Here is a 26,004-nt window from a genome sequence, read left to right on the forward strand (position 1 = left end):
CAGTTATTGACCAATGAGTCACTTCATTCTTCGTTGTGTTCATGATTACTGTATCGTTGGGTACATGTTTTTCTTAGTGCCTCAGTTGCATCATCATTGTTTAGTATTATCATTTCAGCATATATATCTTCTTTATGATATTCTTCTGCTGTCGTCAGACTTTGTTTTAACATACATCCATTCTGTTCATGGCTGTATTTCGACAGTTTGGCAAAGGGCATCCTTCTTGATAGCATTCCCCCACTATGTCAGCTTGTGGGTACACTCTAAATGGTTGCCTGAGTGCATATTGTCTCTCATATACTCAACGTGGTACGGGAATATTGCAAGGAGTCATGCACAGGTTCCCAGTTGTGGCTCTTCATCTGTCAATCCAATGGGATGGTGCTAAGGGGGCAGAGCTCAGGGAGAAGGTTTCCACCTACTCATCTACCTTCCCCCCTCTGATTGATTTTCCAACCAAACTCTTCATCTCCTCTTCTGCAATTCCTGCTTCGTCTTCTTCTATCATTTCATCATATTTTCTTTTCTTCAGGACCCATATCTTTGTCACCCCCCCTCATATGACCAGCATTCTTTATATGTTCATTCCCACTCCAGGTCATCAGATGACAATCTCCTGCTGGTGCACAGAATATCCATCGTCCCACTTAGTTCCTGGAGGTGCAAGGGTACTTTGCTTTATATTCTCATGAATACTGGTTTCACTTTGCACTTGTTCACCAGTGACAGTATCAATGCAATAATTATCTTCCTTTCAATAGCTTTCTTGACTGTCTTTTTAGATTGTCCCACGATGATCCTTATGAGACAGAATCCTAGCATTAAGAACACTAGTATTGCTACAAGCATTTTGAAAGCATTTGCCAGCCAAGTTGGAATCCATGAGAACAAAGATGTAAATGAATCATCATGTTCAATTGGATCGACTTCCTTCACCATATTCGTTTGCAGTCTGTTAGCGTAGTTATTGCTTCAGTCATGGTTCCATTTCCTTCATCATGAGAAGGTATACATGTCAGGAAGAAGGCCCGACCTTGACGCACATGCCTCCCTCCATTACTGTAATTAAGTTCAAGATGCATCTGTTCTAGAGGGCCATACGCCTTATTGCCCTCAATTCTTCTCTGATTGCATTAAATTATTTGTTTGTTGTATTAATCGTTTGCAGTAGCTCCCACCTGGTAATCTGGAGCCATTTGGCATTTACCAAAGATTGTCCTGCCCATGAATGACCCCTCAATATTTGCAGGTCACTGAATTTTCAAATAGATTGGTTAGCCACTTTTTGGAGGAGGGTAAATGCATCATGGGCATGTTGAAGGTGCATATGTGCAGCAGCAGCTGGTGAATTTTTTAATTAGAGGGGCATAAAGGTTTCCCATAGATATGCGGGAATGACTCAGTGTAGCAAGGCCACCTGAACCAACCAATGGATTTTCATGAAGCCTTTTCCCACAATATATGACAGTGTACACAATATTTCCATGCTGGTTGCACCAATATATGGAAGTATTACCATATAAGAACAAAATCATGTTCGCAGCGCACATAATGTCAGTAGTGATACTATAAGAAAACATGTCCATTCTGGCTCTGCCAATACATTTCAGAATTCCCATATAAGAACATCTTGTTGGCTTGGCCAGTAAAAAGGCCATGCCACCATAAGCAAACTTCTCCAGATCAGCTGCACCAATGCAGGCCATTATGGCCATGTAAGAACCATCATAATGTTGGCTTTACTGTTGAAAACCAGCAAAAAATGCGAAGTCACAGTATTAATATATGGCCACAGTGGCTACACCAAAATAGCCCAGTTTAGCCACAAGATAACACTTGTCATGTTTTTTTTTATCATTGATGCTGATTAAAATATGTCATGCCATAGTAATAGTATATGGCCAGATTGGCTGTGCCAAAGTAGGCCAGTCTAGCCATGTAAGAACACAAATGTTTGCTTTATCATTATGCTTGGTAAAAAAATGCCATGTCAATGTAGTGCTATATGGCCCGACTGGCTCCATCACAGTGTTTCAGTCTAGCCAAGAAATAACACTTCTTATGTTTGCTTTTAATTGATGCTCAGTAGAAAATGTAAACAATGCCATGCTACATTAATAATGGACAATATCAGCGACACCAATAGGGGTCGAAGGAAAGCCACCAACTACTAACACACCACTTCATACTCTTCCACTCCTAACCATGCTTCACATCTAAATAGATATGTGAAGACTAGCCATGCCCACATCTAGACAGATCTATGAAGACTAGCCATGCTTCACATTAGATCGAATTGCAAACGTTGACCTGCTTCACATTTAGATAGATTTGCGTAGATTAGCCATGCGTCACTTCTAGACAGATTTGTGAAGACTAGCCATGCATCACTTTAGTGGTTTATTCTTACTTAGGGTCTGGTAATTCTTGCTGCACAGAGATGGTCTAATGGGACTAGCCAATGTATTGCACTCGGATTAATTTGTGGGAGCAGCTAGTGTATTGACCTTGGAGGGGTGGCAGGGGCATCCAGTGTACCGCTCCGGGAAAAATTGAAGGGTACCATTGAGCTGCAGCTGGGTGAGCTCTGAGGAAACTCTTGAAAGAACTTTGTGAGTAACTAGCATACTAACCACCCTACACCTGCTCCCCTCCAATATACCCCACAGGTACTATACACATATGGGCTAGCCAAATTACACACATATTCACACCAAACCTAACTAACATTACCACACCACAAACAACTCAGATACTGTACCTTTGGATGCAACACGATAAAACTACCACCCAAAACCACACATGAAATACACAAAGACAAACCCAACATAACAACATTCATATATAACAAACAACCAAAGCATTGAGTCTTACTATTATAGATACAACAACCTAGTGCACGCAACCAACTCACCTACAAGCCAACACACACAGATGCCAGTTTCTCCTGGTTCTGGACCTAGCCTATCACTCTACTCTCACTAACACACACCACCCTCTTCCTTGCAGAGCCACGTGAGCGCCTGAAGGCCGCCACAGTGGTAATACTGTGTGGTATAAGACAACATAGCATAACATATGGCCAGATGGCTGCCCCAAGGTAGACCAGTCTAGCCATGTAATAACACTTATCATGTTTGCTTTATCATTAAGCCTAGTAAGAAATACCACTACCACCTGAAATCAGCGACCACACCCACCCTGACACAAATACAAGCACACACAGATTCACACACAGCATTCACTTGCTCATTCACACAAACATTGCCACAACATTCACTCACTCATTCTGACACACACCCAGACACTATACACCAGCTCATTTACACACAGATACATGCGTGCAAACACACACATACAAACTTTTATTTTCTTGCCTTCACCCCATGTATATACAGTTCGCTAAACTGTGATATCATCAGTGTGCACTAGTTTCCAGTGATGTCCTTGCTGATTTCATAAGTGATGCCCTATGTAATGTCATCCGTGATGTCATCAGTGTTCTCATGGAATGTGCAATGGGCCCAGAGTTAAGCTAGCATAGCTTCCAACACATGCTGAGTTTCAAGAGGTTTTTTCCTTCAAACCATCACCTTAATATCAATTCATATAAAGTTTGTTTAATTTCAAGGATTTTGTTGCGCTGAACTGTTTCAAATTCACTCTCTGTTGGCTATTTTTTTACTTAATCTCAAGGTTTTTGGTATGCTCTACCTCACACCACCTATACTACTAAAGTGTTTTCTTTTCATATCTTCACAGACGTCATAGTCCATATTATCAGTATGTTTCTAAGCTACGCACCAATGGATTTTTCTCCATTATGTGTCTGTGGCCCATTGGCCATGGCGACAGTGACAAGAAATGTGCCTGAGGACCCTGCACATGATTCCCTTCCCGTGAGCAGAGCCTGTTTTGGTTCGTGTGAAAAGATGAAAATGTCATTAAACAAAAAACACTTCCCAGGCTGCATCTCATCTTCAAATATGCACACCTCTTCCTTTTTTGGTCTCCCCACATTCCCCTTGATAGCAAAATGCCCCCTCCTCCTCCTCCTCTCCTAATATCTTTTTTTCGAATTAATCCAACGATGCACTTTCATTCCCACAATTATCTCATGAAATTCCTGCAGGATTGTGGCTTTTTCCGCTCAAAGGCAAAAACGATCAGACTGAAACAGCTCACTCTAGCCCCCCACAACTCTCAAACTCACCAAATGCTCTTCTTTTACCTACCCCACACCTACCCTGATGGAAAACATCCCTTCCACATCTTCCAGATATAAGTTTGAGCATGTTTCTTTTTCTGTTCTCACAGGATTATCACAAGAACGCATACAATTGGGTGAAAGAAATGACAAAGGCACCCTGTTCCAAATTTGTGAAAAAACGGCTGTACAGATTTACAGCAAGCAAAACAAAGAGGCGTTGTCTGGGAGGTTTATAATTAATCTTAAACCTCTGGCATTGCTCTGGGTAACTCTTCAGACCCTCGTTCTTCACCTGCCAAGCCAGTACAGAAGGGGAAATACCATATGCAAATCAGGTTTGGTCCCACCCCCGGAGGGGCAGTCCAGCCCCAACTGCTAGATCACATCCCTTGTGCATGAGACCACAAGGATCCCCAGACATGTTTTGGCCTTATTGGGAATCGTCAGTGACGAGTAGCTCGGGTCTCTGGGCCCAGCAGGCATGGGACCCACATCTGGGCATACCCGTCCCACTCGGGGTGACAAAGCAAAACAAAGAGGTAATGGCTGAAAGGCTTAGAATTTTTCTTAAACCTCTGGTATTTCCTCTATGCAACCCCACAGACGACCGGTCTTCGCCTGCCAAGCCAGATTTACGCCACACCTCCAAAAGGCACATCTGTATCACGTGTGCCCAATATATTTCCAATTCGGTGCAAGTCCAGACCCCCAAGAGTAGAACGTTGGGTGGAAATTGGTGCAATGGTTTAAAAGATCTAAACAAAGCATTGAAAAAAGGGGGGTTTGCTTTACTTTCTGCATTTGTTTGCCCATAGTGAAAATGAGCTTCCATTGAACAGGCACACAGCCTACACTGAAGGACGGAGTGGGTTTAAGTTCAAAACCAATTGAACAAAAGAACAGGATGTCCCTACTAGCAACATGTTTTATACATATCTCTTGATGCATTGCAGCAACTGGGGCCTCTACAGATGCAGGGCATTCTGGCATGTATTCTTATGAGAATGTTAAATGACAACATGCTTAAAAGCTATAAGAAGGGGATGTTTGCCTTCAGAGTGGATGTGGGGATAATAAAATCGTAGCATTTGTGCACATTGAAAGTGTGTGGGGCGCTTGGGATCATATTTATTTTGATGCGTTTTCATCTTCTTGTGAATATACATGACATATTTCTGAATATGCCAGTGGGTCACAGACCCAAAACTAGGAAAAATCCCATGGTGCCTAGCTTAAAAAAATACTGAAATATTGAAAATGGCATTGGTGATGATATGAAAAGAAAAAAACGTTGTTTTACTACAGTAGGCAATGGCATGAGATATAGAATAATAAAACCCTTGAAAATCAGTGAATGAACTTTAGTTAAGGAAGGGTTAAGTTGAAACAATTCAACTCAACAAAACCCTTGAAATTCAGTGAAAAAACATAGAGAATAAGGGGGAAGAGCGAGGTCGGTGGGCAGGGTGTCTCGCTTCTTAGTGATTTTAGGGAAGTAGATGAAAAAGGCATTGGCTGAGAGTGAGGAGCAGAAGAAGCTAAATTGAGACTAGTGGTTCTGGGTAGCTTGCAAAGAGGATAGCAGACAGAGGACATGCGATTTCTGTAGGTGTTCTTTGCATGAAGAAAGGAAAGGAAGAGAGCGGGCTTTGCATCAGCAGTGCAGGTTGAGACACATGGTTTCCCTTCTCTGTTAGTCGGGTGGGAAGATTCGTTGTGGAGAGCTCTGGCAAGATGGAGAGAAGCAGCTAGTGGGAAAGTGCTACACAAAGGGAGATGCCATTGCCAAGTTTAAGTCCAGAAATGCCAACTGAAAGGATTTTGCAAGAAGGGCAGACAGAAGCAGCGCTTTTCAGTAAAGTCCTAACTAAGTTGGAGTGGGCCATAGATTCAGGATTGGAATTTTTTTTTTTTTTTTTGTTTTAATATAGTTGAAATTACATCAACTTTTTCAATTTATAAGAAATAGAAACATCCATAAACATCAAATCCAAGTAGAAATAAGATTCATAAAAATTCACAGAATACTAAAGGAATATACAAGGTATTTTTTTTTCAAAAAGTGAAAAAAATGTTATCATACAAATTTATTGGAAAGAGATAAACAAAGCACCTTTTTTTTTGTTTTTTTTCTTCATTCCATATTCAAAGCCTTTAAAAAATTGATAGTTGCAATTCTTATGCTCATACATTCAGTGGCTGCCAAGGCGATCCATCTATTTCTAGGATCAATTTGTGCAAAATACGCAAAGTGATTAACAAAGTGCAATCTTCTTAAAGTGGTAAGTGCAGGACAGTCCAATAATAAATGTTGGAGAGTTGCTATAATTGTTACATTTTTGCAAAACCTACACCAGTTGAGGTCAGAGGGAATTTGCTTTCTTCTTGTTTTAACCTCACGGGTAGGCCAGATGTTAAGCCGCAAGCGAAGAATGGCCGTTCTTATAGCAGCAGATGGTGCCAAGCGTAGGTAAGCAGCAGTGTCTTTATAACGCTTGGGTCCAAAGATTGTAGAATCAAAGTCGTTGTAGGTTAAACACTGAGTTCTAGTGTCAATCCAGTCCATCATATACACCTTCTTCTTTGCTTGCTCCGGATGAAATACAAGAAGATCAAGTGATATGTCAGCGTTCACCATAATTGTTAGAATTTTTGTAGACCAGTGTCTCGGAAATACTTCTACGGAGCTAAGCAAATAACTAGAGATGGAAGATAGTGTGGAATTATCACGTATGGATAACAAGCATTTGCGAAATAAGGCACATAGACGCCACTTTTGTAAGACAGTTAAAGAGATTAATCCCAATTCATAGCGTATCAACACACCAGGAATACACTGTGGAAGATGTAAAGTTGCACGCCAAAACGTAGCTTCTAATAAATTGAGAAACCCTGGGGGAACAATTAACGTTTCTAAACCATAAAGCATGGTTGCTACAACATTCTGGTTCCAATATGTAATGGCAGCTTTGATAGAGAATTTGCCATATTTGGAAACAATTACTTGTGTTTGACAGATTGCCATGATTAGCTTCTGTTTAATTTTGTTCAGGTGCGAGTCTAGCGTTGGACAACCATCAAAAATAAGGCCCAAGTAAACGTAATTTGGTACCATCTTTATGGGTATTCCCTCAATTTGCCATTCTAACAAGTGTTTGCGTAAGCCTTTAGGGACATACGTTACAATTTGCATTTTACCAGTGTTTACTACTAGTTCATTTTCTTTAAAATAGGAACATAGTGCTGACAAGAGATTGCGTAAACCACTGGGAGTTTTTGACACTAAAACAAGATCATCCGCATACCACAGGGCACTAATTTTTACACCGTTCAGTTTAGGAGCATCAGTCGTTACTTTGCTAAAGATCCAGCGTACATCATTAATAAAAAAATTAAACAAGGCAGATGCTAAAATGCACCCCTGTTTCAGCCCTCTAAATGTTGGAACTGGGGATGAAAGACGACCTTCAGAGTTTAATCTTACATAGACCTTAGTGTGTGAATGGAGGGCAAAAATGATGTCAATAAGAGTGGGAGGACAGTCCGCTTTGAGTAACTTATCTATAAGTTTTGGTCTTGAGACCGAATCAAAAGCGGAGTGAAGATCCACAAACGCAAAATATCTGGCTTGTCTCTTGTTAAATGCTTGTTGTCTTAAAGCAATTAAATTGATGCCAGTACCTAAACCAGCGACAAAACCAGTGTGTGTTGGGTCACGTTGATTTGCTTTATTTGACCAAACATTAAAATCTCTTAGCACCAACCTGGAGAATATTTTGCCTGGAACGTCCAGTAGCGTTATTGGACGATAGCTTTTAGGGTCCATTCGATCGCCTTTTTTATAGATCGGAATAATCACAGAAGAACGCCATGATTCCGGAATGTTTTTGGTTTGTATAATGTGGTGAAAAGCATTGTTCAAGATTAGAGCCCATTCTGTTATATTTTGTTTGAGCATTAAATTAGTGAGTCCATCCAGGCCTGCCGCTCTAGACGATGAAGATGTTTTAATAGTCTTGAATAATAGATCTTGTACAGTGCAAAGCCCACCTATTTACAGAGTTGCTGTTATACTTATAGCAGGTCATCTTGGAGTCGTCATATAGAGTAGAAAAATGTGTGACCCACACCGATTCAGATACTCCATTGAGTTGCGCATAACCTTGGGGTGATGTGTTACATTTGTTCAACAACTCCCAAACCAAGGCGGAATTTTTGCTACGACAAGCTACTAAAAAGTGTTCACTATCTATTTGATACATGGTTGCTCGCCTCGTGCGAACCCAATTTCGATATCTCGAAGTAGCAACCTTAACTGCCTTAATTTGATCAATCATTGGAAGTTTACGAAGATTTCTGATCTCTCTTCTGTAAGCCTTCTTTCTTTCACAGAGAGCTAGATCAAACCCATGAACATGTCTTTTAGCTGATTTACTATGAATGGGATAAAGAATCGCAAAGGTATTTAACACATCTATATACGAACCAGTCTTATGTAACCGTTGATTGTCTAGAATAGCACCATTCAGAGCTAGTAATTTATTGACAGACCATTTGAAGCAGTTTTTGCCATTATTGACAGATACATTCTGATTATAGTAAAATACAATTTTCGAATGATTTTCAGATGAGATGGTGATCACTAGATGTCTGTTTTTCTATGACAAATTTGCTGGTATTCATAAAGATGCTATTAGACATAAAGATGTAATCAATAGTGGATTTTGAGTTGCCTCTCTCCCAGGTGTTCATTGGGGGAATGTCACCTATAATCGCACCATTTGCCATCTTTAAGTCATGATCTTCCATAAAGGAGATCCATCTTGCACCCTCACGATTCTTATTCTTTATGTGCGAATCAAAGCAAGAAAGGTTCAAATCACCCATAAGTAAGATTCCAGAGATATTATTTTGTGCAGAGATATACTCAAAGAGAAGAGAAAGCGCATCATAAAAACTGTCATCAGTGATTCCCACCGGATTCCTATAAAGATTAATAAGTGCGTATGTCTGTGAGTTAAAGGAGATCTTAACCAATTGCATACATTTATTTGGCGCTTGCCAGGGGGAGATGTTTAAACCCTTACTCACTTTCCCTGCAACTAACAGCCCAGCTGTAGGTCTACCTTTACCAGCCTGGACTGCTGGCAGCAGACTGATCTCATGATCATCCCATATAGGGGGATTTACTAGCCACGTTTCTTGTAAGGCCACTATGTCATAAGTGTTCAACTGGTTGTTTAAAGTCCACTGCAGATGAGAATAGCCTCTGGTATTCCAGCTAGCAAGCGAAAGTTCAGTAATGGGAATAACTGCTCGTGGTTATAAGTGAGAATTAGCGGATGCTCTGGGATCTAATGGAGATTCTTTAGTACAAAAATTGCAGGCACACGACGGTGCAAGAATAGTACCTACAATGGATTTATTACCATAAATCTCCTTAGACTGCTGACGTGCTGGATCTTGAGCTAGTAAAAAGCCAAGATTGAATAAATCCATTCTGGCGTTCCATAAAGTATTACGAACGATTCCAGACTTTATCCAGAGTCTAACGATGGAAAGATTCTTGTCACAAAGGAACTCAACTTGATCCAAATCAGTGGAATATATGGCATCCAAACCCTCTATATCTCCAAATATATTTAAGACACTAGCACAAAATAAGTCGTACTTTGGAAAGGACCCATCGCGACACTTCAAAATTAAAGTATGGAACAGATTAAGTTTCTTTGAGAATGCAATGCTATCGTCATTTATGTAAGGTTTAGTGCCACCATTACGTAAATCAGAATTTCTCCTATTGTCTTGTTTTGGAGGATCTTGAGGACAATGCCTATTACAGGGAGGTGGTTTGGGATTCGTACAATTATCTGTTCTGATTTTAAGGAATGAGGCTTCATTTTGGGTATTGTAAGAGGGGTTATGTGTGTGAGGGGAGTGATCAATGGCATGTGAAGCTTCGGGCAACACCTCAGAAATTCTTTTCAGTAGATAGGAGTCCACCGCAGCTCTTAATGAGCCTAAACGATCTTCAACTCCCACTGTAGGAGCGGCAGAGGGAGGTAACTTGCTAGCACCTGTAGAGGTGACACTGCAATGAGTAGATAATGTTGTTTGTACAACAGGAAGGGATTGTTTTATTTGTATATTATCAGGCTTGAATGTTAACAAATGTACCAACTCATTCAAGGGATAATAAATAAGAGGAGACATAGGAACCTCCTTTGAAGCAACTTGGGAGGATGGAAAATTGGCTGGCAAAGCTTTAACCACAGGAGATTTGCCGGCCGTAGCGACTAATTCGCTATTCGTAATCTCGTCGCAAACATCTGGAGGGGCAACAGCACTGCGAACAGAAATTTCCGTCACAGCCAGAGCTTTTTTATTTCTTTGTGTAGCTTTGGTTAAGACAGATTTTGTTTTTTTATTGTTCACTAGAAAGGATCCAATTTTTTGTGAGTTTTGGTTGACGCCCCCCAGATGCTTGCAGGCTGCAGGTTGAACAACAGTCTTCACAGGAGAAGCAACGCTGATCCAGGACTCATTGTTTTTTGAAGTCACAATTTCCTCCACACATTCAATCGGACGGATAATTTTGGGAAATGTTGGTAATACTGAGGTAGTAGTCAGAGGGTTTCGGATCAAACTTTCTACGTGTGAAAGACGCTGTTTAATAGATACCCCAGAGTGTTCATTTAAACCTTCATGAGATGACAAATGAGATTCAAGATGGACTACTCTTTGTTCCAGGTTTCCTAAAGAGAGACTTTTAGAGCATTTAAGCGAGGTGTCTCTCATCCAGTCACTTATGTAGTCTAGCTTAACGGTTTGTACAGCTATCTTCTGATCCAAAGAATTAAAAAGCTTAAATAGAGTGGACATAGTAGTGTTAATGGCCCCCAAAGTGATTTCTAATAGGGCAGGATTGGCCGAGGTAGCAAAAGATTGTTGTTTCTTGTCAGTAGTTTGACAACGGCGGGGAGTAGGATGTAAAAAAGACACCTCCTCATCCAGTCTTATTGAATCCATGGAGCACGGTTGTGCATAGTCAGTCATTATTGAGGCTCTTGAACTTTCTAAGTCCCTGCATTCAGGGGAATTTTGACAGGGAGGTGAAAGAGATTTATTTGGACTGACATGTCCCACGTCTTCGATAATTACTGAGGCCAACGAGACATTCTTAGTCAGGATATCTCGTGCTGCTTTATGGCTTTCAATTGTCGTGTCTTCAATATCAAGAGTCGACTCTTCTAAAACAGTAGCAAAAGTTTGAGCGGGTTTAGTAGGTTTAATAGGGGAATGAGGTACAGTTAATAAAGTTTGATCCGAAATAGTAGAGCTCAAAGGAAGAGTGGGAGCCTCACTGTTAAGGGTGGGATGTTGATTTGGAGTTATACTACCTAGACAACAATTAGGTAACGGAGGATCCGAGGAAACCTTCACAAGAGATGCCAAATCAATCGGATCAGACATTGCTATACCACATGACTTTATCTCATAAAACTTGATTGAGGTTAAAATAATATTTTTCTTAGAAATACGAGTTCGACATTTGGTCTTTTCCTGTGATTTTGGAATATTTTGATTCATGGGCGTTTTGGGGAGCGGAGCTAGATCCGATAGATTAGGCATTGAACTTGGAGAGGTAACCAAAGGGTCTCTAGTAGTCTCCGATGGCATGCCTGTTTTCAGGGTAAACCTGAAATGATTTATATCAAATTGTTAAAGATTAGTACAGCTTTCTCCTTTGATAAAACTACAAAGCACCAGACTCAAATATTTATAGCGTTAAGAACTGATAAAATTTCAAACACTCATCAATTCAGGATTTAAACGATTTATGTTAGTAGGTGCAGCGGCAATAAACAGTACCTGAGGCAGTATGGTTAAATTCCACCATCCGCCAAACAGCCGCACAACAGCCGGTGAACTTGACGCCACAGGGCTTATCGCAGCAAGGGTGGCTCTGGCGCAGCTTTGAGTGCGCTGTCGGGTCACATGATCGCCCACGTGATGTGGGCTAACTCCGCCTCCACCAGGAAGCGGAACGGAGCAGGCAAGAGCAAAGCTCGCAGTGCCTGTAGCGTTTTAGAAGCAAGATCACAGTTCCACAGAGCAGAAAGGAATGACAGGAGTCCGCTCCTGTAACACGCAAAATTCAGGTGAGCTGAAGCAAGTACGCCGCTCGGGCGGCTCTGGCGCAGGTTTGAGTGCGCTGCCGGGTCACGTGATCGCCCACGTGATGTGGGCTAACTCCACCTCCACCAGGAAGCGGAACGGAGCAGGCAAGAGCAAAGCTCGCAGTGCCTGTAGCATTTTAGAAGCAAGATCACAGTTCCACAGAGCAGAAAGGAATGACAGGAGTCCGCTCCTGTAACACGCAAAATTCAGGTGAGCTGAATTTTGTGATTTTTGGAGAGGGGGGGAAAGTGATGGAAGGACAGAGACAGTGAGGCATAAGAGAGTGGTCAGAGGGTGCAGGACCAACACAGGGCTCAAAATAATTGAAGGAGAAGGGCAGGAAGAAGAGATTGAGTAAGCTGTCAGAATTGGGGGTCAGCAGATGTGATAGCTTTGGTGATCATGATACAAATACCATTGCCTTCTTTAGATAGGCAAGGGGAATGAGAAAGGATAGGAAAGCAATATGCAGAGTTGCAAAAAGTACAGTTAAGTGGAAGGGGCCCATGTTTCAGTAACAGCCATCACTGTGATATATCGATGGTCTTAGTGTAAGGAATTGGGTTTTATTACAACATTGCTCATGCTTCTCATGAGTCTATGGAGGTAAGACCCAATAGTCCTCCTAGGGGTGGTTTAATGCGGGAGTACCTATGGGGAGGGACTCCCCTACTGCGGATAAGGACAAACAACTGGGTGATAGACTGCACAAGACACGAAACCAAACCTACCCAACACCTCTAACACCCTTTCACACCCGCCCCTCTGACTGATACAACCATGTGCTATTGTAATATCAGGTCATTTTCATCAACTGAGACGAAGATTGTCCGAAAAGCAAAGTTCAACCCCAATACAAGTACTGAGAAGAGGTTGCCACTAGGAGCCAATAAGAGTGACTCATTGAACAAGAGAAAATGTTCTAGTTCTCCGCAGGTGAGTGGTCACCAAAATAACAAACACAGATGAAGGACTCGGTGACAGAGAGAACTGTCCTGAATGCGGGCCAACCAAGAAGGAAAGCAGCATGCGAGACCTTCCAGCCCGGGAGAATCAAAGGTGGAGCTGAGAACACTCTGAGGAAGCCGAAGGCAGTCACCTGCTGGAGACGAGAAACAGGCAGCAAGAATCATTTGCCTGGTGGTGTGGAGCTGGTCGGGAATGTGGCTGGGGGCTGAGAAGCGGTGGCACGACCTCGAGAAGGTGGGCTGCATGATCCTTCAACAGAGCCTATACCATGGGCCCGATGAGTGGGAATGAAGAGCCCAGAGCAGGAGCCGCAGAGAGAAGGAAGACCCGCACAATGCTCTCGAATGTAGCAAGACCACGAGAGGAAGCAGCAGTGCATCCTGAAACCAGGTAACTAGTGTAACTTGGGAACCAGTAGGGGCATAAAGCCTGAGAGTAAATACAAGTTGATTGAAAATACTGAGTGCAAGTTAACTGAACTTGATGATATGAGTAATCTTCCTCGTGGCAGTACTTGGAAGGAGAGTGAACCATGTGGGCCTAGTGAAAAGGGGAGGAAAGAAAGGGTTTTGAACCCAAGCAAGATAAGAGTCTTGGACCCGAAGCAAAACCAAGCAAGTATCAGAGGGAGTCACCCTCAGGACAGTGGCAGAGATAAGTCCACTGGCCACCAGGGAATCGTCTGGGACCCTGTCCACAACCGCAGTGGTGAAGTGCCCACGGGCCACTAGGGAAGGGTCTCCCCCATCACAGTGGGGGAGAAGCACCAGGGAAGAGCATGGAACCATGTCCACAATAACAGTGGGTAGGAAGAGCCCACTGGCCACCAGGGAGGGTCTGGGACCTAGTACATCTCAAACAGTGAGGAAGAGGAGACGACCACTACTGGTATAAGAAGGGTCTTGGACCCCAACAAAGAGACATTGAAGAAGAGAGGAAATCTTCCTCATCATTGTGATCGGAAATAAGTCCATTAACCACAAGAGAAGGATCTGGGATCTTAAGAAGTTTTGGGACATTGCTGAATGCAAGTCACAAAGGGCAAAGTGTGTATCAAACTGAAATTTCCAAATATAAAGTGATACCAGGAGAAGGGAGTCATTCTCCTGGTAAAGAAGAAGATGTAGAGATATGCCAGGTTAAGGGAGTCATTCCCTCTGGCTTTGGGTGTCAAGAGCAGATCAATAGAAGTGAGGCATTCTCTAGGTAAAGAAATGGAAGTCAAGTTGGTGACGCCCGGGAAAGGGAGTCATTCCCCTGGCCTTGTTGTGCATTGTATCAGGACATACCAGGGAAGGGAGTCATTCTCCCTGGTTCTATTGGAACTTGTACAGAATCAGACCAGAAGGAAGCCATTCTCCTCGAGAGAACATTGTGTAAAGACTGTTTGGAAACCTGCAAATCAAGACAAGGGAGTCATCCCCCCTGGTGTTTATATTTAAAGGAACATTTTGGTTAACCAACATTCCAGAAACAGGTGAAAGGAGCATCTCTCCTTAAAGAAGGAACTTTGTGTTAGTTTACTGTTTAGTTTTATGGTGTGAGAGATAGAAGTGGGTTTTGACACAGGGCGGTGGTTTATTCTTCAATGGTCATCCTGGCAGCCCCTTTAAGTATTAGTTTTGAGGCGAAGAAACCAGTCTTAGAAGGGATAGCAAGGATCTCTTTTCCATTTTCTAAAGTAAAAGTCTATAACCAAAATCATGCCACCTAAGTGTCAGTCTCCTTCAACACCCTTACAGCTCTTTTAGGGAAACATGCCAGGGTAGATGGGATTGTAGTGGGTGTAGGTCAAAGGAGTAGTGCTACATCTTTAAACTTGTAAAAGGAGGACCGAAGCAGCTTGAAATAAAGAAGCTTGAGGAAGTTATTACTGTGTCAAAACGCTGCATGCTGGGAATCGGAGTACTAACTCCCTGAACAAACTGAGATCAGCCTTTTTTTAAAAATCTTTTTATTAGCATTTTTTGGACCAAGTACAATACAGTTGAGAGCACCGTGCCTTCGTGGTGCCAGCTTTCGAGCATTGATCATGGTGCAAACAACCAGATTAGCTTAAAATGACAGCTGAGAACATAAACTCTGTCGCTCTTTGCCGATTCCCCCTTACCGCCCCGTCTTAACTCCCATACCCCTTTATGAACAACAACAACATCAACAATTCCCCCCTCCCCCCAAACTGTGAGTTGCTTCCTTATGTTTCCGACCTCTGTGGCGAGGTGCCTGGTGTGCGGTTTGCCCTTATCTCCGAATCAATTTGTTCCTTATTGTGTTGCTTGCCATGATTTCTTAGATGGTTGACTCCCTCCTCCTATCGCCTCTTATATGTAAAGATCTGTTGTTTCTCAGAATTGTATTGCTCTTGTGGGGTTATGTGTTTGCTGTCTCGTAACCGCTGCTCGTTCCATTCTACAAGTATTTGAAAGGAGTGCGGCTCGCTCGGCTGAGGAGGGGCGGGGGTCTTCACCTTCCAGTGGGTGATCAGGAGTTTCCATGCAGTGAATAGTAATAGCCCTATGAGTTCGCGGATTAGCATGACGTCATGCCAGTCGTCAGCCGACGCCCCCAGTAGCATCACCCCGGGTGTGAATGCGACTGTAGCCCTGTTGACGTCATTTATCTGCCTATGCACCTCCTTCCAGTATGGGGAGATCTCGGGGCATTGCCAAAGTATGTGGCCCATCGTGCCAGTGGCACCGCATTCTCTCCAACATTCGCTAGATTGAGATATTTCCATACGGTGGAGTGCCGTAGGGGTGAGATATAGTCGTTGCAGGATTTTATATTGGATCTCTCTGTTTTTCAGGTTGGTGGAGATTAGTGGTATGCCAGAGTAGTATTCCAGGACGTCACAAATCCCAAGTTCGACCCGTAGGTCCTTGGACCAGATGTGCGTGAGTGTGTGGTTCCTACCCAGATTGCTTGGGATTGCCATTTGGTAGAAGGTGCGCAGGTGACGGAAGTATTGCTCCATCTCGTATGGGGCTAGGCTCTTTGAGTGGGGGGTTTGTGCCGTGTGGTGACGTATCGTGGTACATATTGTGTGATATATGAGCCAGTCGCCTCTGTTCAGGTCCAGTTTTGTGTGTGCGTCTTGGAACGTCTGTATGTTCCCCTCCTCACATATGTCCATTAATCTAATGTTGGCCCATTCTTGGTCCTGCTTATGATGTATTTTGTGTGTTCACCGTAGGACAATACTGCCCGGATACTGCACCATGGTGGAGCGTACCAGGTTTGGACCCCTTGTGCGGTCCTGAGTTTGTGCCATTGGGCAATTGTGGGCCCAATTATTGGATGTTTCTTTAAGGTAGGCGGGAGCATATTTGGGGGGATGGCCATGATTTCGACTGGGCTAAGTGGTTTTGTCAGCTCTACTTCCATTTACCTCCAACTGAAGTCATCTGACGAATCCAGCCAGCGTTTTATCCAGCACACCTGAGCAGCTGGGTAGTAGGCCTTTAAGGATGGGGCCGCTAGTACACCATTTGCCTTGGCAGCCTGTAGGACTGGTAGGCAGATTTTCACCTTCTTCCCTTTCCAAATAAACATAGCTATTGCTTTGTCTAATTCGTTCAGAGATTTGGGCATGGGGCTGACTGGGATCATCAATGCAATGTACGTTAGCTTGGGGAACAAATTCATTTTCAAGGCGTTAATCTGTCCGGTCAAGGAGAGGGCTAGGGTATCCCATCTTTTCAGATCCTGACATATACCCAATATTTTCTGTGGGTAGTTTAGGTCCCTGATGTTATCGAATGAGGCGCCTATGTTGATGCCCAGGTATTTGATGTGGTACATTTATAGAGTGAATGGGGCAACCCCGCCGGGGTTCCCCAGGATGTCTGGGCGCAGCGGTATGACCTCAGATTTGATGCAGTTGATTTTATATCCCGCCATAGGGCCTATATCGAGAAGTAGCGCTCGGATATGTGGGAAGGACGCGGGACCTTTGCTAATGTACAGTAGCATGTCATCGGCATAGAGGGACATGCAGTGTTCTTCACCCCCCTGAACGATGCCTGCCCACCCCTTGTCTGCCCTGAGCTTGATCGCTATAGGCTCTATGGAAAGAGCGTATAGCTGGGGTGACAGCTGGCATCCGTGACACGGGCCAGATTGCAGTTCAAACGCGGTGGAGGTAACGCTGTTGGTTACAACGGCAGCAGTAGGACCCAAAGATGACAGTTTAATCAGTTGGACAAGGTGATTGGGGAAGCCGTATCGTGATAAGAGTCTAAATATTAACTCCCACTGCACCTTGCAGAAGGCCTTTTCTGCATCTACTGCCAATAATAGCTCTTCCGGGTCTCTATCTCTTGCTACCATGTGCAGTAGTCTTCTGATGTTGTCGCTAGAGTGTCTATTGCATATTAATCCAGTTTGGTGTTTATGGATGATGGTCGGGAGACTCTTTTCTATACATCTGGCCAGGCACTTCGCTAGAATTTTGACGTCTGCATTTATAAGAGATATGGGTCTGAAGGAGCCGCATGATTCAGGGTCTCTCCCCCCTTTGTGAAAGACTGTTATGTTTGCGGCAAGCATGGATTGAGGAAGGCGGCCTCAGGAAATTGCTTCATTAAATGCCTCTTCTAGCCGGGGTGCGATTTCTTTTCTCCTAACTCTTTATAGAGATCTATGGGGATCCCGTTGGGCCCCGCAGCTTTCCCCGTGGACAATGCGACTATGGCGTTAGATATTTCTGCCGCCATTAATCGGGTATCTAGGGCAGCTCTGTGATCTGGGTGGATTTTTGGGATCTGTATAGAGTCTAGGAAGTGCTCAATATCTTGGGTTGTGGAAGTATCTGAGGCTGTGTATAGCTCAGGACATCCCCCACCAGTCGCTCTCCCTCCTTATCACGTATAGTGACTATTGTTTGCGCGTCTTGTCTTTGTTTTAGGTATAGGGCCATTGACCTTAGGGGCTTGTCGCTTTCAATATAAAATGACTGGGACCAATTACGACTTTTGGACCCTGTCAACCGGTATCTGACCAATTTTGGCTCGAAGCTTGTTTAATAATGGCCTCAGGTGTTTATTGCTGGAGCGTTTGTGGTCCCTCTCTACTTTATCTAGTTCCACCGTTAAGCAAGCAGCTTCCTCCCCCTACTTCTTACGCTTATGCGCCCAGTGCAAAATACATTGTCTCCTTATGAAGGCCTTGAAGGCGCCCCAGTACATGTGGGCTGTGTAGCCCTGCACTAGGTTGTTGTCCCAGAGCTGCTCTGCGTCTGCTACAAGCAGCTCTACAAGATCAGGGTATTGAAGCATGCACAGGTTTAGCCTCCATGGGGGAGGCTTGCGTGCTGTGTCTGGGAGGGTGTTACGCTCACATGGTCTCCGCGGGGGCGTTGGGGCGCGGTTGGAGCCCTCCCTGGACCTGGCTCCCGTGGATCAGCTCTCTCCTCCAGCCACTGCGTTATCGAGGACCCAGGATACTGGTTCTGCTCCTGAGAGGGAATGAGAGGCAGTGAAAATGGCGTGGTGACGTTGGGATTCCCCTCAACCCTTTCATGCCAGAAGGTTGTGAGCAAGAGTTTGCCCATACAGGCTCACCTGTTTTGATTGAAAGATGAGCTCTCCGTCCTGCTTTCTTCCAGAAGGGGTGCTGTAGATGGACCTAGTTACATCACTGGTCCTTGGCGTGAAGGTCCAGACCGGATGCGACCATTCCGTCGTGAAGGTAAGTTTTGTAACTATGATTATTGTTTGTATTGATTGTGTTAATCTCCCTCCATGATTATTGTCCATAACCAAATATTGTCCTTTCTCTCTCCCTTGGGTATGAAGATGACCCCGGAACGTGTGATGTTGTCACTCTGGAGGAGCTACCAGAGGTAAGTGGCCTCTATCTGAAGCTCACTGCTTAGAGGATGAAAGTCTATGCAAGTGCTAACCTTGTGTTTCCTTATCCTTTTGCAGGCGCTACTGATCGGTGCTTGATGTGCGACTTCCGAACTTCTACAGGCGGCCGGAGATGAAGATCCCCGAGGATGGTGCGTCGGGGGAAGATCCAGTGTAGATGGAAGTTCGGGACTGGTAAGGATGTCGAGGGCTGGTAAGGATGTCGAGGGCTGCAGATCCTGGTAAGATATGCGCGTGGCTGCAGAAGGGGGAAGCGATAGCAGTGCTTCCAGCAATGGTGCGGCTGACTCAGGTAAGAGGCGCGCATAGTTGCAGAGGTGAAGCGATAGCAGCGCTTCCAGCAATGGTGCGGCTGACCCAGGTAAGATGCGCGTCTAGTTGCAGAAGTGAAGCGATGGCGTGGCTGACTCAGGTAAGATGCGCGCGTAGCTGGCAGAAGTGAAGCGATGGTGTGGCTGACCTCGAGGTAAGATGCTGGAGGGTTCCGGAGTTGGACGATACACGTGCTGTAACAGGTAAGGTCTTCTGAACGGCAGTAAGCGTTACGCTGCACTAGCAGACTAATGCGAAGCGCCAGCATGCGGGTGGGGCCGGTTTATGTAGCCTGGCCCCAGCTACTCCCTTTAGGCCCCGCCCTGAGGCCCCACCTTGCCACTCCTCCTGCCTTCTGCACATGCCTTCCATGCATTGCTAGGGCCCTGCCCTGGCCAGATGCACGTGCCTTCAACAGTCTGTGTGCAAAGCACACTTTATAATGAGCTTGGTGCCAAAAAGCACCAAGACTGGGTCCATCGGGACCCTGCAGCATGTGAAGTAATTGGCCAATGACCAGTGGCCATGAGAGAGGGTGATGCATAGAAGGACCGGTGCGTGGTCTGATAAGGTAGTCGGGAAGAATATTACATTCTGTTACCAGATAGAGTATGTTAGCTGGGGTGAGCCAGTAGTCCAGGCGGGAGTAGCTATCATGTGGGTGTGAGTAAAACGTGAAGTCTTGTTTTTGCCCGTGTGTCCCTCTCCATATGTCAACTAGGCGGAGGTCCAGCATCATTGTTAGGAGGGCTTCCCGCTTCTTTAATGTGGTAGGGGCCCATGAGTCTGTGCATTGGCGATCTAGTAGGAGATCAAGGGCTAAATTGAGACCCCCCCCCTATAAATGTGATGTTGCCCATTAACTGTGCTCAGGCCATGAACATCTTAGTGAAAAAAGATGGAGTGTCCGAGGTGGGGGCATACACATTGAGGAGTGTGATGGGGTGTTGGTGTAAGAGACCATGAGCGAGGAGGTATCTGCCCTCTTTGTCTGCAATTGTATGTTTGACCTGGAATGGGACCCACTTGCTAATGAGTATACTTACACCTCTTTTCCCATGGTATGGTGAGTAAATCGCAGTACCCACGCATCCCTGCTGTAGTTTCCCCAATTCTGCGGTTCCTAGGTGAGTTTCTTGAAGAAATATTATGCCACCTTGGAGATCCTGCATGCTGTTGAGCATTCTTTTGCGTTTGATAGGGTGGCCCAAACCCTGGATGTTAAGTGACAACGAGATGCTGTTGAGGGCCATTATCTGTGTGTGAGTGTCTTTGCATAATGCTGCTTGCAGAGTGATTTTGCCCTGAGGTGTTTGTGTTTGTGATGGCAGCTTGATAGGACCGCTGCTGTCTTGTATTGCGAGTTTACAGCTCATTCTGGCTCCAACATGAGCCCATGACAACCCTTAACCAAACAACTTGATTTGAACGTTGGGTAGGCTTAACCAATCGCCAGAGCCCAACAAATGGCACCTTGTGCCCAGGCAAGAGGATTGGGGGAGCAACTGTTCGAGGGGGCCACCTCCCCTCATGCCGCAACTGGTGTCGGGTGCTTTTCGCTGCCACGTGCTTCTGTCGAGGCTGTGGCCTGCCTCTTTTGGCTGGGGATGGCTGCTGCAGAGTCAAGTTAGTGCTTGCTTGACTATCTAGTGGAGGAGTATTAGTTGCGCTCAACACATGGATCCATAGTATATTAGCGGATCTGGTCCAAAATGGGACCTAAATGAGTGATCTCTGAGTTGGGATGTGGTGTGGCCCTTTGTTGTGGCCATATGCTTTCAGCACTTTGGCCCCCATCCCTTTGGGCGTCGGCTATTTTTCTGCCACTTTCCGCTTGTCTGTGCGGTCTTTCCGGGTTGGGGGTGGAGCAATGGTCTGGTCTCAGGGTCTCCGATGGTGGTTGTTCAAAGTCTGCAGTGACTATGTCATGCTGCTGAAGGAAGCGCCACGCTGTTTCCGGGTCCTTGAAACTGTGCCATTGTTTGTCAATTTGGACACACCATGTAGCTGGGAATTTCAAGTAATGGCGGACGTCCAAAGCTTTCGGCGCCTCAAAGAGTGGGTGGAATTCTTTGCATCTCCTAGAGACTTCCATTGAGTAGTCATTGTATCTTCGAATGTCCGCTGATCCTATTCTGATGGGGCTTGCCGCTCTGTAGGCTTTCAGGATCACCATTGTATGTTGAAAGTTGAGCAGGTGCATGGTTATGATCTGTGGGCGATGGTCCGGTGGTGGTTTCGGTATAGGTGCCCTGTGTACCCTCTCGATTGTGAGTGCTCGCGGGTTCTCAATTTTGAGGGTGTCACATAAAAGGTCAAGGTTCGCTCCCTCCACATTCTCAGAAAGGACCACCACCCATAGGTTGTTCAGACGGGATCGATTTTCTTGATCATCGATTTTTTTTTTCCAGTCTTTGGACCTCTCTGATGACCCCACCTAGATCAGAGTCAGTTGTTGTCAAGTTGTCTTCTATTGCGCTGATCCGCTGTTCATTGTCTGTGATGCACTCTGCCGGAGTGGTCAGGCGGGCTTGAACATCTTGCAGATCGCGCTTAATGTCCAGCACAGTGTTATTTGTTTCTTGGGTCCATTGTCCGATGATCTGCATTTCTGCAAGCATGGCCTGTAACTGCAACTGGACGTCCATCTCCACCTTGTTCCTGTTGGATCTCCGCAGTTGACTGGGTGTAAAAGAGTCTGTTGGCTCTTTTGGCTTTGGGGCTCTTCCTTCCTTTTGCATGCGTGTTTGGCCCGCCACACCGGATCCACTTTGAAGTGCCTGCCGGGCCGATGGGGTGGCGCCTTGCGTCTATGTTCTGCGTGGGCCCCCCCACTTATGAATGTACTGTTAGGTTTTAGTGGGTCCAGTGTCCTTTGCCTGGTGTGGGTTCCTACCGGCCCCTGGGTCAGTGGAAGCGCTTGCCACTTAATGAGATGATCCTTATGATGCAGCCCCATGCACTTCACTTGGTCTGTTGGCGTGGAAGTTCTAGGGGTGTACTGCGTCTAGTGTACAGTGGCTGGTCTGCAGAGTAGCAGGATGATTGCCTGTGCCCCCTGTGCTTCGCTTTGTTCAGACACGCAGCCGCCAGTGCGGCTGTCCCCCGGGTTATGTGGAGAAGGGTTAGTCCGGCACAGGGCCTGCTGCGGGGATGCAGCACCCCGGCAGCTGGCTGGGTGTTCTATGACCTGTATGGATGCGGCCCGTATGCTGGTGCTCTCTGTTGTAGTTGTTGCGGCTGCCGGGGGGTTCTGTAATGGTGCTGGGCTGTTGCACTTATGTTTGTGCCCCTTCCTTTGTGACGGGAGCTTGACTTTCCTCCTTCGCCGTGAGATGGTTGGGCTTCTTTCCGCCTGGGGGGCGGTGGTGGTCAGGGGTGAGTCCTTATAACAATTTCCCTCATCTGGGTGTGCGCAGGGTTTGGTTTGTGTGGTGACCTGTGTAGCTGCTCTTGAATAGTAGCCCTTAGTTGAGGGGTCTTGGCTTGTCAGATCCCCACCCTTGCCTGGGGTTGCATGGAGTCCACCTCGCCAGATTTCAGTACGCTATGGTGTTTGCTGCGAGCACATGGGTGGCACGGTGCTTAGTGTCTATACTGCTGCCGTGGGTACCGCTGTAATGGGGGGTGCACGGTTGGACGGAGTGCTGCCCCCGTAGGGTCCCTCTTGGCGCTGTGCCAGTCCTCGTGCTGGGATGGTGGGGGGCGTGCAGCATTTGAGAACTACAGGCTTATATGCGTGTCCCTCAACCCAGGTTCACATGCTGACAAAATATATCTAAGTCTACCTAGATCTCTTTGAGAGCTGGATTCCTTAACTCCAGTATGCATGCCTACTTGGCGGTTGCTATTATTTTATCAATCTAGAACCTGCCACAGAACTGCCTGGAACCAAGAAGTATGCCAAGATCAGAGATTTGAGTTCAAATAAAAGGGACCAACCTACATTTAAAAATAAAGATGTAGGATGGGTCTCTTTCTTGGGCTTAACTGGTCCTCTCCAGCTCTTTGTGTCTCCCACAATGTCCTCCCTTTCAAGGTCTTTTCCAAGCCCACCGGTTCAGTCTTTTCACACTTCTCAGTTCTCTGGGCTTTGCATGTCTTAGTAGTGTTTCCTGAAGCCTAGTTGTGGCCTTTCCGACCACTGATATTCAGGAATGAGCATACACAACTATCTTGATCCTATAAGTAGACTGCAGTGGCATTTAGTCACTTCACTGTGCAAGAATTAGGACCCTTGCCATGATGGGTCCTGTGTGCAATGCTGAAGCGATTGAATTGGGCTAAATGTTTAACTTGAATCCAGTGCCGTGCCTGGAAAGCCCACGAGATGTAATCCTTTGGTCATATACAGGCAGCCACCTGTATTGCTCTCTCTGAAGTCTTCTGGTGCAGTAGGCTAAGAGGCCTAGCTAAAGTGTGTTGTCTGGGAATGAAATGAAAGGAGCCTGTACTTGTTGTGGGTAAGCTAGATATGGTCATATGCTTTGAAATGTGTTTAGAAGGAGGAAGGAGACTAGGACTGTCACTTCTAGATTTGCAGACATATGTTTCTTCAGGGTCCAGATGTAGGCGGTATCTAACCATCCAGAGGTTCACTTTGTGAAGAGCGTCTAGCAGGTGTTGGGTGTCATTCAATGGTGAGGGATATTGTCTAATGACAATCTGGGCATCGTCAGCATAGTGTTGATATGTTAGCCTGGAGGCTGAAATCATACCATTAAGCCAAAGTAAGTAGGCATTGAAAATGAGGCCGCAAGAGATCCATGAGAAAGACGTGTCTGGTTTGGGAGGAGAAAGAACCACGTGCATGGTTTGAGTTCTGCCTGCGAGAAAAGAGGAGCTCCAGTTGAATTTGGTCATTTGAATTCTCAAGTCCTCGAGAATGGGTATCAGACTGAGGTAGTTCATCATATTGACTGCTGCTGACAGGTGCAGGCAGATAAAGTTCCGTGCACCAGTGCTATCAATGGTAGGTTTCATTGCCTGGCTTTTCGCAAAAGCCCACTTGCGAGGTTTCTAGTAAGACAAGGTTTTCCGGGCAGGACAAATGGATCCCTCCATTGGCTTTCTCCATGACCTTGGTAAATGGCATGGGAACAGTCTGGGACTGACATGGCACTGGCAACCAAATGATGTAAGAACATCATGTGAATGGCATTGAATTAACATGGTCTCTCTTCTCTTCCCATAGTCTACCCTCTCAAATCCCCTGCCCGTGTGCCTCCAGACAAGGGATGAAGTGTCTGCATTCGATGAACTGGTCAATGCCTACGAAACCACCACAGGCTCGACTCACAACAAGAAGTACTGCGGAGGCGTCCTATCCCATCCCAGTCACCCAATCGCCCCACCACACTACAAGGTCCACTACAACAAGGACCTATGGGAGAAGGTAAGAAAGTGGTTGGTCTGTAACACCCCTGTAGGCCAAACTGTGAGGGTTGAGATGCCCCTCCAAAAAGCCTGATATAAAATTCTCACCTGCGCTGGGGAAGGGGCACTGATGAAACCAGGATATATGAGTCCGAGGCTGAGGATCCTATTGGGCTCCCAGAGCTTCCAGGATTGCAAAAGTGTGAGAGAACAAGGGTTATCTAGTGCAAGAGTCCCAGGGATTAACGCACATTGTGGGGGTCCCAGGCATAAACATTGTGAGGGTCTCCTGGGTGCATTGCGTGTGGATGCCAATGATGTATGGGTGCAGTGTGAAAGAGACGCAGGGTTGAGCAGTGTGAAATTCCCAAGATGTTGGACAATATGAGTTCCCTGAGGCAGTACATTGTCAAGGCCCATGTAGATCTACAGCTTGGGTATCACAGGGCTAGAAAGATTGAGGTGTTGAGGGCTCGTCATTGTGAAAGGCGCCGGGCTGTACAGAGTGAGCATCCCAGGGGTGTAGCGTAGAGGTCCTCAGAGATGTATTACAGGAAGCCCCCATGGTGTGAGGTGCCAGGGACTGCCTTTCGTGTAGCCAGAGGGCTGATCATTCTCATAGTCTGGGATGGTCGCTGTGAGGCCCAGATGGCTGTACAGTGAGATAATGCCAGGGTGGCATAGCAAAGGTGTCCAGGGACTTCTGTGTAGAAGTCCAGGGCTGTACATTTGCGAGTATGCCACACCTGCAGAATGTGGAGGGCCCTGAGTTATACAGTGTACACGTCAACGTATGCACAGTGTTGTGCTACTATGAATGTATAACAGTTGCTCCCAGAGCCCCAGAGATGTCCAGGTTGAGGGTCAAAGGGTAGTGCAGTTTGACAGACAGTGTTATATACTTTAGGAGGCTCCAATAGCTTTATAACTTGAGGGTTCTAGGATTGTATGCTCTCAGCTTGTATGCTCAATAACTGTAGGGGACTTGTTACACAGTCTAACTGTTTGAAACTTGGATGAATGTTTTTCTTATTCATGTCAAAATTAAATAAGAATTAGAAATAGCGTACAGTGTGAGTTCCC

General features: G+C 45.5%; 1 protein-coding gene across 1 annotated transcript in view; it reads left to right on the forward strand.

The window, feature by feature from the left end:
- The window catches only part of SAXO3 (stabilizer of axonemal microtubules 3), a 58,337-nt gene that overhangs the window by 7,192 nt on the left and 25,141 nt on the right, over positions 1-26,004 (forward strand). Inside the window, exon 2 of the mRNA XM_069605846.1 lies at positions 24,740-24,940. Coding sequence (XP_069461947.1) covers positions 24,740-24,940 — 201 coding nt within the window. The remainder of the gene's footprint in view (positions 1-24,739; positions 24,941-26,004) is intronic.

This window comes from Ambystoma mexicanum, chromosome 1p (assembly GCF_040938575.1).
Source record: "Ambystoma mexicanum isolate Mex_15411 chromosome 1p, UKY_AmexF1_1, whole genome shotgun sequence".
Classification (NCBI taxonomy): domain Eukaryota; kingdom Metazoa; phylum Chordata; class Amphibia; order Caudata; family Ambystomatidae; genus Ambystoma; species Ambystoma mexicanum.